Raw genomic sequence first — 18650 nt, 5'->3', positions numbered from 1 at the left:
TTTATATCTTCTTTATTACCGCTAGTTAGTTCCTTTGTTTTGAAATAAATAAAATAGAAGGGCCTACAAGTTTTTATTCTGAAGTGCTAAAAGTGCACAAAAGTCATTGCTTTATATACCTTTTAAAAATACAGCTTATCGACACTTTATTGTATATATCGGACAGTCCAAATAGCTATAATTCTAGTTTATCCGCCATGTTATGTACATTTCCAATATCTACCAAAGCAGAATGAGAACCCCCCCCCCCCCCCCCCAACGTAGAGGAAAAAAAAACTGATCACCTTTTAAAAAATTTAAACATACATGTTTGCATTGTGCGTCAACTGTTCGAGGGGATGGATAGCATGTTTCCCACGGATTGGGCATAAGCTGCAGCGGCCTATTATACATTTAATCGCCTTTTTATATTCTTGTCCTATAGATTACGGCTATCCATGTGTCAATCTAGTCATGCATGTTAATCAGTGACGTAATCTCTGTCAATTCGCTGTCCTTTCTGGCTGATTCATGCAATCCATTCCATGCTCTATATGGCGCTAGGGAAGAAGGGGCACTATGAGACAATATGAACTGGCCAACCGTTGGAAGTTATTTAAAAAAAAAAAAGGGCGGTCTCTAAAAAATGTGCTCTCTTCATTCTTTTTTTCAATACTGTACAGATCAAATAAATAGAATATATATACTATCTGATCTGAATTGAGCAATGGTTTCCAAATCAGTTCTCCATTAAGTTTGTCTGAGATAGGCCTATATATCCACTCCCTAGTGTCTCGATCGGCTCTCAATCGAAAGCATTTCTTATAGAAACCTTCACATTTTGTGGCACGACGTAGCGAGTCGCAACCCTCTCTTAAATCCTAATGACGTTCATTACCAATGGCATGCACCTAATTCTATATAAAAAAATCTATGTAAAAATGGTAGTCTATATATCTATTTAAATTAATGACGTTATGTCGCTCGTCCTCCATTCTCTCGTCGTTTTCTCGTCAAGTCGTCAGTGATCAGGATGGTGACTTGCGGAACAGAGACCCATTTCTAAAATCTGCACCTCTCCCTCCCTATCCTAGATCTATGATTTAGTTGGCTGTCCTTGGTGAATTTGCAGTAGTGTGCACCCTCTCTTCGACTTTACGCCACGGCGCTCGCGCTTTCCGGATTGGATATCATTTTAAAGTCGGTTTCTAAATTGTCCACATTTCGTTTTTTTTAGAATTCAGATCTTCTCCATAAAGCCAGGACACATACAAAGGACATCTTGTGTACTGCTACGCCTAGTTTTAAAATAGTTATTCAGTACAGTTGTGAATCAGTAAATGTGTAGGGACAGGGAAAAGTAAACATTGCACTGTGTCAGTGATGAAGATAGAGGTCTACTTTGGGTTTCTATAAATTATTTCTTGTTACCGGTATAGCTTTTTCGGTTACGGCTACCATTTTATTATTTATGATTAGCAAAAATATTTAAAAAATCACCTCTTAATTATTTCTTTTAAATTAGCTTATATGACTACCACTTGTTTAGCCCAGAAACCGTTTAACTTCTCACATAAAAAAAAAATATTGAGTAGTCCTAGACAGAGCCTCTGAAGTCTCAACGGAAGTTTTCATTCCAGCTGCGCCGTAATCTTTTGCGCATCTGCGTGCGCCTCTAGCACATGTCTATGCAAATCACCCGTGACAACAAATGTCATACTAGAAGGTGCTATCATTGCATTTACAGTAGTTAAAAGATATTAGCCAAAATTTCTCTAATGCAGGAATCGGAAATAGATCTACATACTCTGCAAAACTATATTGGATACACCGCTATGTGAAACATTATATTCTATTTATTCTGACATTATTGTGGTTTGTTGGTGAGATTACAGATTAACTTGATCTAATAACCGATTTTATCCACATAACTGACATCCTAGGCTGAGACTAGGAAAGTGAGGGCTTAAAGTAAAGATGGACGCGGCTGACATAGATCTTGATCTGGACTCTAATTTCGAACCGCAAACAAGAGCACGTTCGAATACGTGGCCTCTTAGGCCACAGAGAGAATTAGAAACTCATAGCAGTCCCGTGTCTGTAGATGAGGCTACCTCAGGAGTAGATCCTCATGGAAATTCTAAAGATCCTCTTGGATTAACTGCCAAGAAAAGTGGTTCTCGTAGAAATGCTTGGGGAAATCTGTCTTACGCTGACCTTATTACGAAAGCTATTCAAAGTTCACCGGAGAAAAGATTAACACTGTCTCAAATATATGACTGGATGGTTCAGAATGTTCCTTATTTCAAAGATAAAGGCGATAACACTAGTTCTGCTGGATGGAAAGTAAGTACGGTACAAGTATAGTAAAACTGTAGAGTTAAAAAAAGCTCTAGACTAGAAGTCACTAGATCTAGATATAGTCTATTAATAGTCTATTCACCATTTTTTGGGGCTACGTACAGACACATAATGATAATCTAAATTATAGATATATTCTATAGAACAAGAAATAGCTCTAACTCTAAGAGGCATTAACATCTACAGTTTTACAATGTTCTGCTCACTTTCACATTTGAAAATATCAATTAATTAGATCCTCTTATGGTGTGTTGTGGTGTGACCCTTATTTCCTTGACCTAGTTTTTGACACAGACCTAGAGCTATGTAGATCTACTTATTACACCTTTAAAAATATAATATGGGCTTGTATGTTGAGATTTTAATTTTGCTAATAGCATTGCAATTTTAATACTTTTTAACTATGAATTAAGATACCTTTTAATATTAAATCATGAATAGTTAGAAACTTTAATAATATCTTGAAAAAGTATAGACAGAAATTTTAAAAATAAAATATTGAATGCTATAAATATATATATATAGTAATATATATATATTTAGTAACATTGGTATGAAAATTGTGTACCATTATTATGATTATACTTTTTCAATTTCTAACCAAGAAAAATATTACTCTTAAATCATTTAGCTGGTTTAAAGTTTCTAGTTCTATATTAACAAAAAGTATTACTTTTTATTTTTTTGATTACATAGTTATAGAAATTAATCTCTCAAACAAATTATATTCTTTTTATTTCTCTATAGAGATACAATGTATTTAAGAGAGTATTTTCAGTCATCAAATTATATTATTATTATTATAATATGTTTAAACTATTTTGTCTGGGACTAAGGACTTTGACAAGAAGGACATGAGCGTAAAAATAGAAGACATATTTAGCTGTTATTTTGTTGGTTTCTTAGCTGTGTTGGATAATGTTGCCAACATTATTGGGTTGGGTTGCTTATGTATATGTACATTTATTAAGGATAAAAACAAGGGCAAGGGTAATAAAGTAAAAAAAAAATATTTTTAAAGCCTAATGGACTTTGTAGCAAGTCAGACTAAATTTAACTGTGTAAATATATGGGTGTCCAGACTCGGTAAAAGTAAAATTAGCTTAAAATCAATAACTTTTTATCAGTTACCCTCCCACCCACCCCAAACACACACAATATTAATTAACCTCCACAATTTTGACTTAAGTTGAACATGTAACTTTAAACTTCTCTTTAGCCATTAAGAAATAATTGTTGTGTTATGAACTCATTTCATCATTTACTAAATAGTCTTGTTTGAATGTTAAGTTTTTTCTACTTTTAATTTTAAATCCTTTTTAAAATATTTTCTGTAGGTGTGTATATGGGTGGTGGGAAGTTAAAATTAGTTGAATTTTTCAGATGGTATGGTGTTTGGTTTGGGTGGACTCAGAGGCGCCCAAGGATCCCGAAATAAAAATCCCAGTCTTCACCAGCATTCGAACCCGGGACCCCCAGTTCAGAAGCCAAGCGCTTTACCGCTCAGCCACCGCGCCTCTGAGTCCACAATCAGACAAGTTGAGAATAGAAAAAATTACTCCATTTTATTATATATATTTATATTTTAGTGAAGTGTTATTGATTTTACAGAGAAAAAGAATAAAATAAACAAGTAAGCTACAAGCTCATTCATATTTCTTTTGTTACTTGCAAAGAGAAATCAAATAATATGTTTTTTTAAATTTTCTCATTTATGAGCCATAGCTTGACCTGAACAGATGTTACTCTTCATAATAAATAACAAAAAGTGTGTTGGTTAAAGAAACATATGGACATGAATTAATTATTTTTTTTATATTTGCTATTCAGTTTTTAATAATTTACAAAACATTGTTCTATTATATCATAATATCTGTATTAATATTCAATTCAATTTTGTGTTACAATAATACTAAACAAGACCAAAATGTACATATTTGATACAATGTTAACATTAGTTAAAATAATCATTTTAAAATAATATATGGAATAAACAAAATTGACTAAATTTGGTACATTTATGAAATTAGCACAACAATAAGTTAGCTTTGTTTGTAAAACAAAACTAACATGGAAATCTGCACTAGTGAAATAGGCTAGTTAATTGATGCTTACTGAAATAGGCTAGTTTATTGATGTATTAATGTAATAGGTTAATTAATTGTTGCTCTAGTGTAATGGCTACTTAAGTGATGCATTAGTGAAATAGGCTAGTTAATTGATGCACTAGTGTAATAGGTTATTTAATTGATGCATTAGTTTCCAAAACCTTTTTCTTAATGGAACACTACCCACATTCTGAGTATGTAGCTTACACTGTGCTTATTTTTTTTTTTTTTTTTGAGGTTTATTCATGTGGTGACCTACTAGTTAATCATTCCAGTAGTTCTTGGAAAACTTATTCAGGCCTCGCGAAACACCAGGGTTCCGCAAAACACAGGTTGGGAAATGCTGCACTAGTGTAATAAGCTAGTTAATTGATACATTAATGTAATAGGCTAGTTAATTGATTCACTAGTGTAATAGTTACTTAATTGATGCATTAATGTAATCCATCCATCCCAGTGGCGCTACAGCCCATGGAGGGCTCTGGCCTGCTTTAACACATCCTTCCATTCAGATCGCTCCTGGGCCTTTCGTCTCCACGCCCTAACCCCAAGCTGCTTCAGATCTGCTTCCACGTCATCTATCCATCGCATTCGGGGTCTGCCTTTGGGTCGCCTGCCTTTTGGTTTTTGCCTGTATCCATGTCGCAAAACAAAAATCATGTCCTTTTCCAGGCCTTGGTCGTTTTCCGTTGAGATCTGTCCGGGTTTTCTTGTGTGTATTAGCTTTCGTAACAGTATTTTTTATATGACAGAGTTGTTAGCCCTGTGCATAACCATCTGGGGGGCTGCCCCTTTCAGCTCTCTGGATAGCTGCCTTTATTTTTGGGTAAAGTGCCCTAGCCTTTGTGGATCCCTCCACTTCCTGCAAGGCAGCAGGTTTGATTTTGGTCCACCCCGGGTATTTTATTTCCCTGTACCCACCATATCTGGAGGGCATTCCCCTATCCGCCACCTGGGGAGGCGCTCGATGGGAGATCAAAAACTCCACACGAGTATTAATGTAATAGGCTAGTTAATTGATGCATCATGCTTTTAATTTTGAACTATTTCATATTCAGATCAATTTTTTTATTATGAAATATCTTTTCAAACTCATCCTGTATTTCAGCTTCTTTACTGATGATATATTTGAAAAGAAATCACCAATATTTATGAGCCAAGCCCCCTCTCATACCATTTATAATGACCTTTATATTAGATCCTATATTTTTTACCTAAATCATTGTTGTATTTTAATCCTGTAAACTTAAGTAATTTTTTTTTTTTTTTCAGAATTCTATTCGCCATAATCTTTCTCTGCATAATCGATTTATGCGCATTCAGAATGAAGGGACTGGCAAAAGCTCTTGGTGGGTTCTCAACCCTGATGCGAAGCCTGGAAAAACACCAAGAAGAAGGGCTGGAAGCATGGAGACTAAAAGCTATGAAAAAAAGAGGGGTAGAGTTCGTAAGAAGGTGGAGGCTCTCAGAGCAGCTCTAGAAAATGGAGAGCTGCCACCTAGTGGAACTGATGATTTTTTGGAAAATTTTGGAGACTTCAGGGCTAGAACTAGTTCTAATGCTAGCAGTTGCAGTCGTTTGTCTCCAATCAATGACCTCCATGATAACCATGATAATCCTAATGTTTGGGGGACTGAAGGAACAGGAAATACATCTCCTCTGTATTCAGGAGAATATTCAGATCTTGTTGACTCTTTAATAGATGGTATGAAATTAACCAATCAAGATAACTTAAAAATTGAACTTGGCTTAAGAGATAATTTTCTATCTAACAGCTCAAGAGAATTCAATGGCCAGTACATGGATCATGTATCACCTGGGCTAGACAACCAGTATACTCATTTACCAGCTCCTCCACCCTACCCACAGCAACAGCAGAAAAAGCCAGTTAATAAACCTGACTTCAACCGGACAGAGTACACCACTCTGCACATGCAGTGTCGACCGAGCCCAACTGCTAATGGAGCACCTAACTTTGTTCAAAATGACCTCTATAATGGTGACTACAGTGAGCCTATGAAACGTGATGTGATTGTCAAACATGAACCACTGTCTCCAGCACATTACGGTGAAAGTGCCAATATTACAAATGAGCAACCAGGCCACATGGCATCTCCTTGTGCATTGTCTGTAAACACACTCAATTCACCAGACAGATCTCAGCAGGCCAGTCCTAACACAGGAGGTTTCAACCCACACCTCAGCCCACAGTCACAAGCTTCAATGGTTAATGGACAAATGTCCATGATCAATTGTCAGGTTTCTCCTCAGCCAAATAGGCATATTAGTCAACAGTTAAATATGTCAACTTTGCAGCAAAATCAGGCTTCCATACTTCGTGAAGCACTGACCAGAGGACCAGTTTACAAAACTCATCAACCAACCAATAGCTCCTCCAATGCCTATAATCACTACAGCAACCAGTCTGCAATTGGCAATGGGCATAACAGCAATATAAACAATAGTTTGCTAAATATGCCTCATAATTCTGATGTGAGCCCACACCACACTCCTCTGACCAATGGTCACTTGCGTGTCATCAATGAATATCTACCAGATAACTATGTCAACACTAATGGAGTTGGCACTACAACCAATACTTTGAGCATGCCTATTGATATTGATGTTGATCTGCTTGGTGGGTTAGACTATGACATGGACCAAGTCATAAAACAGGAGTTAACACTTGAAGGAAATTTAGATTTCAACTTTGATGCAGGACAAAATGTTGTGCATTAAACTGTACACATATTATATTCATTGACATAGTTTTTGAAAGTGGCTAAATTGATAGAAGCTGTCAGATCTATGGAGAAGTTTTTGAGATGTGATACTGGTGTATAAAGTATGTGTACATATATTTGTGTACAGTTGGACTTATCTTGGATTTGTTATTCTATTAATTTTAAATATGATTATGTTAAAAGGACTTATCATGGATTTGATATTCTATAAGTGATAAATATGATTATTGCTCTATGGTTATACTGCGTAAATGTTTTAGATATAGGATATGTTTTCATTGTAAACACTATGGCTGCTGGACAAATTAAAGCAATGACTGGCTTCAGTCACATCATCATACATGATTCCTAAAAAAAGTGCAGGTTAGCTTTTAATGTTCAGTGACTCAGTTTGACTTCAGGCTTGGTTCTAGTGATTAATATCTAAAGCCTGAATTATAAGTGAATTTGCTCATACATGTCGTGATTAATGGGCTTTGTTTAATTGCTAAAGTACTTTATACTAAAGAGTTTAAAACTTAAAGTCTATAGACAGTTTTCCTTTTATTAATCTGATTGAAAAGACCTAAAATATTGTGTTTCTATTGGTGTTGAACTAATATTAAAAAACTAAACTAATTTTAAAAAAATAATTCTACGATATCAACTGAAGTATACATTTTTATACCAAATATAACATTCTACCAAATATCTTAAATCTGTAGATGAATTGTTGAAAATAATAAACTAGAAAGTGAGACCATTTCTCTCCATTAAACTATTCTGGACATGAACAGAATGTTGACAGGTATTGTGATATATTTTCTTCTTTCACCTGACTCACACATCTACTTCCTTTATGGCTGTGGTAATAGAACTATAAATATTTTGATGTTTTCATAATATACAGAAATGCTTCTATAGTGACAATAATTGTGGAATTTTAAAACTATTCTTATTGTATATTTCTTACATTTGTATCTCTCTCTTTCATTTATGGAATCATAAATACCAAAAAATTAATTTAACTGGAATAGGCAAAAATATAATGCTGCCATCATTGTGATTTCTATTCAAAAATTATTTTTTAATTAAAAACATATTTCATAGACTATATTTTACCTATATGAATTCTAATAATCTATAATTGAACAGAATTAATGTTGCCCTCTAAATACTGACGAAAAAAAATCTTGTATGCACCAAAATCCTAAAAAGGTATTTTTATCTTCTTTTTCATTAAAAAATTAAAGAAATCTTTAGGGAAGTCATTAAGATTTTTTTTTTATGATTAATAATTATATTATAATTTTTTTAAATATAGAAAGACATTAAAATATACATGTATAACTAAATGGCTTAAATTATTCTAGAAAACATGTGCACACAATGTAACAAACTAAACATGAAATAGCACCCTCACTGTCTGTTCAATTATCAGACTTACTACTAGATGACATGTACATGAAATTGATGTGCATTGTAGTGGGATGTGTGTACCTAATAACTTTAAATTCCATCTCTTTTGAGCACATTGAAGCATAAATGTATTTGATATATTTCATCAAGTAAGAAATCGAGTGACTTCTAGAAATGTGACTGAAATATGTCCTCCTGTACTTAACATTGGGATGAATTAATTTCGGTTGAGCCAAAGATACTATAATGCTAGTAAATTTTTAGTCTCCCTAATTTATGTATCTTGGTCTTGAAGCATAACTTTGTTTCATAGCCTTAGTGGTATATTTCAGTGGTAGTCCATGAGACACATGATCAATTTGATCTTTATAGGAGGAGTTTGTTAGAAAACATTGTTGGGATGCTCCCTAATTCTTTCATTTTGCAGATTTTCTCTTAAAATTAACAAACCTTCAATAGAGTAATATTCCTATTTTAATTAATTGTAGCGTTCACAACCAAAACCCTTAAAACCAGCTGCATTTTTAATCTACATGTATTATTATAGGACATGCTACAACTGTCTTTGGGGATAGAGTACCTACTGAGGAACATGTCATTGAAAGTATAAAAGATGTTTACAACTCTAGAAGTGCATTTCTTAAACTGTTTCTGAATCCAATTCATTGGAAACTTTTTTTTTTTATTTAGTTTTTAAAAATTGGTTTAATAATATATTAAATGTTACCAAGAATTATCTAGAAAAACATGCATTATTAACCATTCTAAAGTTCCTGATTCTAAATTACTTCAGCTTTGCATAGGATCAAAATTTTTCACTGGAACAAAATCATGTCAATCATACAAATAAGATTAAAAAGCTAAATTCTTCAGATAGTGATTTTTGTAAAATTATATCCAGGTCTTCATGTTATATTTATTTCTTGATTGCCACTTGAATGTTATTTTGTAAGGTCAGACAAATCATTCTCCAATTCTCCACATACATAAAACACAATACACTTCCATCCATGCAGTTACATTATATGTGTTTGTACATGCCATTCACACTTGCTTCCCCTCCATCCCCCCCTCCCTTACTGTACATAGCATAATGTGAAGGAAATGAAGCTCATACTTAATTGTGATTGTATTTAATAACCCCACTATTTATCTATTTGTTGATGGGTGTAACACCAAGCCAAGTCATGCTCTTTGTAGTGCTAATCTCTCTCCCATTCAATCATAAGCATTACTGTGTGTGCAGGAGTGTTTGGGACATTTGATCTTCTGCTGCATTCTATAAAGCAGACCAAGTTGTGTGATTTTTTGTTTTTAAATGTTACATTTTCATTCAATTGACTGCTAAGTTGTGTGCATATGGGCAGAAAACTATGGCACTCACCCAGACTCAAGACTTATCTTGACTCCCTTTTATTAGTCATTCTGATTGTGCCTTTTGTTTCCATTGTGTTCAACTAGATGCTTTCTACTAGGCATACATTTCTAAAGCTAACATGATGAAACTTAATACACTGAATTTAGATGTCTATTATTTAACGGAATAAACCTAATGGGGACACAAATAGAAACCTAGTTCCACTTTGATTCATCACTAAGTTGGGCAACATACATGGATATACGTATAATCCTATTAGTTTCAGTAGAGCAACATTTGGACTGATGGCCATTTCATGTTGCTGTTGCAGGAAATGATTCAAAATCACATGCCTGTTTACCTTTGTTGAAGTGCATAAAAATGAGGGCAACATTGTTTGATTTTTATCAGAGTCATTTTGCAGTACCGGTATAGATGTTTTTAGCTTAATTTGGACTCTTATATTACTATGTTTATCCATGGCTTTGTTTACATTTCTCCCCTATCACCTGTGTTTAATACAGTGTGATTTTAATTGTATACAATTATATCATCTCTCTATTTTGTAACATCTAAGACCATTACCAATTATGAAAATAAAAAGAAATTGTAAAAGGTGAAACTACATGTTACATAAGATTGTTTTGTAGAGTTTGGTTTGTACTTTATTTGAGAATAGAAACACAAATGAAAACTATGAAATACTTAAGAGGATTCCTTGTCAATTATTTGTGTCAAAAAAAAAAAATCTAAAATGAGTAAAGACTTGTTGTGTTGGATACTTCTGTTGTTCTCAGGTGATGGTTCATATCTGTGAGAAACTTTAAGTGCTAAATATTCTATTTGTTATAACTTGTGCTTGTAAATAGATTTTGATTCTTGCTATGTAATCATCTTTTATGTGCCATTTTAAAGTCACAAAACAAATGGAAGTTCAATGTTGTTTTGTTGACCTTGTCATTTTGTACTAAGGAAACAAAAATTAACCAAATTTGGCTGTATTTCTGACCATATTCATTTTTCAGTGATTCTCTGTTCTTGTCTTAACCCTGCTGGCTCTTTCTCTTGGATGGCTATGTGATATATAGGAATGACCACACCTGTAAAGCATATCATACTGTTTTGTCCATAATACACAAGGTGATTCTTGATAGAATGAAAAACTTGTTTTAGAACAATAAAAGTACATTCTTGTACATACATTTGTCTGTTTGATGTTCATTGCATTTATTCACACACATTTGTTGTGTAGTTTACAAACATAAATGTAAGTCAAATTATAACTTCCAATAGCGTAACTACCAGCCGCCTTTACTTTTCCCTAACTAATGTCAGGTACATATTAGACTAGAGCTGGGTGGACTCAAAAACACCCTAAGGATACCAGGTTACGAAGCCAAGCGCTTTACCACTCAGTGCGCCTCCAAAATATGGATTTTGCAAACAAGTAATTGTGTATGTCCCTAGACAATAGATCAATAAACTAATTGGAAAAGTGTTGTTTAGAATTACCATGTGATCTAGCAATAAAATTAGCTGAAAAAAAAATCAAGAAAATGTTTTGAAAACTTACAAAGAATTCTGTTTTGTTTTAATCTTGAATTGGAGTCTTTTAAGAATAATTAATTCAGAAGACAATGTCATACCGATCTTATGTCGGGATTGATGGGATTTATAGATTTTTACCTTTTAAAAAAAAAGCAACCCCTCAAATGTTGTTTGCCCCACGACAAGAAAAGAAACTATCATTTTTGTTCTTAGTAAATCATAGTAGCTATAGACAAAGAAGTAAGTTCACCATTTTGCTATACCCGTACAAACACATTGGCTTGGAGATAATTTTTAGCAAGGAAAGAAAGTCATCAGAGTGAAAGGAAATGCTGGTGCGGTCACTTGTACAACGTTGGCTCTACACATTAGTATTACGGTAGCTGTTAATGTCCATGTGGGGTTTCGGACTGTCCTGATGAAGATTTCGAGTTCCATACGCTCTGCCGTCTCGCTGGAGGTTTGGGCTTACATACTATCTTCATTTCGGAATGAACATCTAAACTTCTGCCAAGCTTCAAAGCATAGTGAAAAAAAAAACACTACTACAAGATATAGTAAATAATGGTGACGCAATAACTTGTTTTATCCAGTTTGAGACCGTCAATAGGGAAGGGATGATATCATAGCCGTTTCACGACATCAAGGCATTTGTAGTAAAAAAAAAATTAAGTCGAAGAAAATATGTAGATCTAAGATCTAGGCTATCCAGAGACGTCACATGTTGCTGTTAGTTAATATAATCACTCCCATGCAGATTTTAACAAAGCAAAAAAACAACAAAAAAACGTATTATTTCCTCTGGGTGTCATCCCCTGAGGTGTCGCCAGGCGCGGTCCTCTTCCTTACCAGAGGCGCGTCATTTTATCTTCCTCTTTTAGTAACGCAACGTCCAGTTTCAAAAATATTTATCGAAATAAAACCACTAGATCCAAACACAGAAACTTTAATGGTCTTTTCGGCATATATCACACGCTGGACTTCCCATTTGACAACAAATACACTTCCGGTCCTACATAAGCGCGTTCATCCGTGACATAGGCCTATATTTTGTTTGTTTTTAAACGTTATAACACAACTTTTTTTTTTTAAGTCTAGAACTCTAGATCTTAAGCTAATCAACTTGTTTAGGCAGTCCAGAGGAAAAAACAAGATAACAGAGAGAGTTTGTGTGACCCACTCAGCCAGGCAAAAAGTCAGGTTTCACTAGTCCCATCCTGAATATCAGAAGCTCTGAACTGTCAACTATCACCAACCCCAACTCTGATCTTGGCCCATTCCAAATGAAGGAACGTACTGTAACCTAGTTGTGAAAGTGTTCCCAATACTTTTGTATTGTTAGACCGACCGATGAAGTGATTCCACAAATAGGGAAATTTATAAATGTTGCTATAGTGTGAATATCAGTATCACTTATCTATAGTGTGTAGTATAATACTCTATAAATAGTTGTAAAATGGTGTATTTTTATGAAAAAAAAACTGTTTGCATAGTTAATTTTAAAAAAAATTATCTTTTCACTTTCAGAAAAGTAGCCGTTGCACCAGAACTTTAAAAGAACTAAAATATCATGATATCGGATTTTTAATATCTTAACTGGTTTTTGCGATCTCAACAGGACGGATAGACAGACCACACAAAGCTAAGAGCGGCTGTTCTCCTTTAAGGGGCCGCTAGAAATAGCAAGTTGTTTTAAATATCCAGACTGCTAAAGAACCAAAAATAAAATAAAAATTCTCTGCTGCAAAAAAGCTGACAAAATAAAGAATACTTAGGCTTCACCTAATGCCACGTACTTTTCTCGTTAGGTCTAAGACATATTGCAATATTGCATTAATTAGTTCCATTAAAACACAAATCTGTGTGTGCACAATTTCAGCCCCCTTTCCCCAAAAGTATGCAAATGTATGTGATGAGTGACAAGACTAAGGCCCTCTACGTTCATTTAAACAACTAGTCTAGACGCCAGCAGACATGCTTACAACTTTATTTCTGATAACTAAAATTAGTTCATCCGAGATTCAGTATACAGGGACAGTGGGCAGAAAAGAAAAATTCGGACTGACGCAATGCGATGGCAAATGTCGATTGATACGACCTTGGCATTGTAGGCTACTGTACTCTCGAATGAGAGAGCTACTTACTTCCCCCCCCCCCCCCCGGTTCACTACTACGTGTGGTCTTCTTAAATAGTACGGGTCTCTTTCGAAAGAGCTATGGAGACATTATTCTATCTTGACACCACTGGCGTGTTCTCACACCACACAAGTACAGAGCAAGGCTAGGGTCAGCTAACCCTGCCAATGTACTTCTGTGCCATGTACTTTTAGCCGAGCTGTTTCCCAGTTGTGTCCCTTGACATTTTCTCTGGATCGATTCAACATTTGGATGCTTCTGTGAATGGACGGGGAAATATCGATACGAAGTAGCAACTTATGAGTTCGGTAATCAAAGTAATGGCACGATTAGGTCAATCGTGAATTATGTCATGCAAATATCTTATCAATATAAATTTATAGAGTTAAAATAAAAATGAAATGCTTAATCTCCATGTCCAAGTCAAGACTTACGAGGACGTTTGGCAAAATTGGACAGAACTATATATCATAGCGTATTAATACAAAGCCAAATTACGGTAAATGGAAATTTACAAACAATAAAGGTTATCAGAAAATTTAAAAATATTTATGTAAAGAGTTATTGATTCAGGCATACCACTCCATTCTCTGATATAATAGTAATAATAATACGGCTCAAACTATATGGTCCTACACAAAGTGAATGTATATAACCCTGAATATACGCCTTTTTACGTTGCGTATTAATTATTACTAATTATATAACTATTTGAGGTCAAAATTCATGTTTTATATTTTAATATTCTTAATATTTAAAAAAGAAAAGAAAGAGAAAGAAGAAACTGTAGTGTGTCTGAGGTTTCTATCCCCAAGAACACATTATTCTAAGGTGTTGAACTAAACGTAGGATAATGACAACAGATTTCAAAGATACTGGAAATCAACTTATTATATTCATCTGATCACTTCCCCATAGATAATGACATAAAGCAGGGTTGTGTCCTTGCTCCGACTCTGATATCTTCTGTGGCAATACGGAGTCAAATAAGGCAACGGCTTCACGAATGGTATCTACGTCAGGTTCCGCTCGGCAATGTGTTTCAACCTTTGGCGCCTACTGTCCCACACCAAAACAACAGAGATGGTCCTCAGAGCTTCTTTATGCCGATGATTGCGCTTGACTTGCTCCCTGAACATGAGCTCCAGCTTGTCTTTAATGAATGTGCGTGTACGCTGCCGCTTACTTTGGCTTGACAATAAACCTCGGTAAAATAGAAGTCAGAAGTCACCCAATAAAATCTACTCAGCCCCAAAGATCACCGTGAATGGACACCCCTTAATATATCTTGGAAGCACGGAATCCAATGATAACCGTCTTGCTTAGGCAAGTAGAGCATTTGGACGCTTACAAACAAGAGTGTGACGGACTAAATATAGCTCCGTTTGTCTACTTATATAAGTGTCTGTCAAGCAGTGGTTCTCTCAGCCCTCCTTTATGGAGCCGAGACATTTGTTCTATACAGAGAGCAAATGTGAATTCTTGAATGCTTTCACCAAAGATGTCTGTGCTGGGTATGCGTTGGCAAGACCGCACCACAAATGACGGTGTACTTGCGAATGCCGGTATGAATGGTATAAAGGCACTCTGGGTATGGCACATAGCCCGTATGGAGACGACCGTATGCCAAAGGCAGGGCTTTTTTTTTTGTGAGCTGAAAGGTGATCGGCGCAACATAGATGCCCCCCTCCCCGGAAGGAAAAAGTTTTGAAGACCAGTTTAGGCACAAGCTTGCTTTAACTGGCAAAGAAGAGAGCACCTGGTAGCAGAGGCTGCTTCCGAAAGAGACAGCTGGTGATTTTTTGCAAAGGCCGAGGGATACACATTTGAGACCAAAAGGAAATCTACAGTCGAGGACAGACATAGACGGCGGAAAGAGAACCTAAACCGACCACCTGTAGACAACACGTATGGTGTGCTTGAGCCTGGATGTGGCAAAATATGTAGGTCACAGCTGGGACACAAAAAAAAAACTGCACTGAGTGCACTCCTCTTTAATTTTAGGACTCGAAGACAAGCCTTATTATTATTATAATGATTACAGAATTCTAAGGTGTTGAAATCAACTTATTAAATTAAATATCAGAATTTTGGATGCTTAGAAAATATTATATTCAAAATATGATGAGATGATACTAATGATGAGATATAACTTGACTCCACAGCTTCTCCCAGGCTAACTTTCCTGCACCTAACTAGAAACTAATCTGCTGATACCACGGAATAACAAGACTGTTTGTATCAACGTGATGTACCAGGAGCTGTGGAGATAAATCATCTGCAAGACATGTCAACAATTTCATCTTTGACGACCAGTCTGAAGGGTGCAAAGCATGTCCAAAGCTTAGGGCTGTTTGGTCTCTTGAAATAATGAGCAGATGTAAAACTGACGCTCACAAGCATGCTAGTTTGTTTTGTGTGTAAACAGCCCCCCCCCCCCTTTTTTTCAGAACTTCTGTTTCATTGTTACTTATTACTAAAGTTATGACATTGTTTTGATCATGCTAATATTTAGAAAATCAACTATTTTTAAAATTGTTGTCCAAATTACCCCTGGGGATGGGGCCCGGGGGGGGGGGGTCTGCATAGTGTCTACATCGTGACCTCTTTCTCTTCAAACTTATTTGTTTTTGTGTTTCAAGTTTGATTCACTAATGATGTACAAACTATTTTCACTCAGGTTTGGAACATTAGACCTACGTGTTTAGCTCTTAGGGAGGAAAATAAGAGAAATATTAGGCCTGCGTGTTTAGCTCTTAGGGAGGAAAATAAGAGAAATATTAGGCCTACGTGTTTAGCTCTTAGGGAGGAAAATAAGAGAAATATTAGGCCTACGTGTTTAGCTCTTAGTGAGGAAAATAAGAGAAATATTAGGCCTGCGTGTTTAGCTCTTAGGAAGGAAAATAAGAGAAATATTTGGCCTACCTGTTTAGCTCTTAGGGAGAAAAATAAGAGAAATATTAGGCCTACGTGTTTAGCTCTTAGGGAGGAAAATAAGAGAATAATTAGGCCTACGTGTTTAGCTCTTAGGGAGGAAAATAAGAGAAATATTAGGCCTACGTGTTTAGCTCTTAGGGAGGAAAATAAGAGAAATATTAGGCCTACATGTTTAGCTCTTAGGTAGGAAAATAAGAGAAATATTAGGCCTACATGTTTAGCTCTTAGGGAGGAAAATAAGAGAAATATTAGGCCTACGTGTTTAGCTCTTAGTGAGGAAAATAAGAGAAATATTAGGCCTACGTGTTTAGCTCTTAGTGAGGAAAATAAGAGAAATATTAGGCCTATACTTTCTAGCCTTTTTTTTTTTTTGAAAGCGTGTAAAACCAACAAAACGACTGAAGAACAAAACAATGCTGTACTGAGGAGAAAGATTTACAGCATTCTTCTTTCATGTTAGGATTTAAAAAAGAGGGGGGGGGCTTAGTTTATAGGCCGGCCTTAGATAATTGGATGACCTAGGTGACAAGGATTAGGGAATATACAAACATATACAAATCTTGTTACCTTTGTATCAGTTTATTGATGGTTTTATGTTGAGGGGAGGGTGACATATTGGCGAGATTTTTGGAGGCTGAAAAAGCTTGAATCCAAGATGAGATTTTTGCATGGGATTACATGGCAGTCCTTAACTGGTACAGCTTAGTGGTTACCTGAAATATAGATCTAACTTGGTGGAAAATTACAATTGAACCGAGCCTCAATGTAAATCATTCGGTAAAGTGGTAGCAAAATTGAAATAAATCCTAAATCTAGGTTTTTACTTAATGAATTTTAAAACTCTGTATTTCTAAAAGTGCTGTTTTTTTTTTAAAGTAATGCAAGTATTCTTTTTTAAAGTGATACCCTACATAATGATTTCATTAGTTGTCACTCAAACTATAATAAGTGGAGTGGCCAGCATTGCCAGCATCTTTCTTCAATCATTCTCTGAGTTCATATTTCTCTCAAAGTCTCATTCAGTTTATTTACATTTAAATTGGTTTATATTGACTAGCCATCATTGCATCAGCATGCTATATATATTGACTAGCCATCATTGCATCAGCATGCTATATATATTGACTAGCCATCATTGCATCAGCATGCTATATATTGACTTCATAAATAAATTAGCATTTTTTAATGTTGATTTCATCATTGCATTATCAAGTTTTATACTGACTAGCAATCGTTGCATCATGTTTTATGTGGACCAGCTACCATTGCATCAGCACGTAACTCTAGGTACAATAGATGTCATTCAAACTACCTGATTGCTTTCTACATTAAATGATACGCACATATACACACACACATAATCCGACACATAGATATTGAAAAAATTACCCACGTGGGACCTGTCTAACTAGCCGATAGTTGCAGCAATGGATCAATATTTAAGTCTGGCCATTTTTTTTTCTTGCTTTCTCGGAAATTCTCATGGGATGTACGCTACCGTACATGTTACTTTTTTTCCCCCCTTTACGTTGCTAGTGATGTCCCCTGATTTTGAGAATTATATAATCGTATTATTGTAAAAGAAAATATATTTATCCGCTCGATTTATATTTAAGAAAAAGCTTAGATTCTAAGACCTAAATATTTAAATAGAGAAATATATAATGTAAAATGTAGCGTACAGTGATTTCATAGCAGCAGACATGTAAAATCTAGCATACAGTGATTTCATAGTAGCAGACGTGTAAAATGCTGCAAACAGAAATTTCGTAGCAGCAGACGTGTAAAATGTAGTACATTCCAATTTCTTAAACCGTCTATTAGCTGTGCGTTATTATGACAATATTTCCAAACTTACATTTCTTCCATCTTTCTCTTACAGTATTTCTCAAATTTTACTACTAATGACTCCATGGGCGGACTGGCTATATGGGCAAACGGGCAAATGCCCGGTGGGCCGGTAAAAATGGGCCGGTCTGGTTGCGAACAAAGAAAAAAAAAATTAAATGCAGACTTTAAAAAAAAGGTGACAGCAGCAAGACACAAAGGCCTGAACACGTTTTCTTCTTTTTTTTTTTTTTT

General features: G+C 35.2%; 1 protein-coding gene across 1 annotated transcript; it reads left to right on the top strand.

Annotated features, from left to right (window-relative positions):
- The first annotated feature begins 1106 nt into the window (after window positions 1-1106).
- LOC106078790 (forkhead box protein O-like) lies at window positions 1107-11149 on the top strand. Its single transcript, XM_013239801.2, has 2 exons — window positions 1107-2325; window positions 5721-11149. Exons 1-2 carry the CDS (start codon window positions 1957-1959, stop codon window positions 7185-7187), a joined length of 1836 nt encoding a protein of 611 aa, XP_013095255.2. The 5' UTR covers window positions 1107-1956; the 3' UTR covers window positions 7188-11149.
- The last annotated feature ends 7501 nt before the right edge of the window (window positions 11150-18650 follow it).

This window comes from Biomphalaria glabrata, chromosome 6 (assembly GCF_947242115.1).
Source record: "Biomphalaria glabrata chromosome 6, xgBioGlab47.1, whole genome shotgun sequence".
NCBI classification, from domain to species: Eukaryota; Metazoa; Mollusca; class Gastropoda; family Planorbidae; genus Biomphalaria; species Biomphalaria glabrata.
Note: the sequence above shows the minus strand (reverse complement) of the source record. Positions and strands in the feature narration are given on the sequence as shown.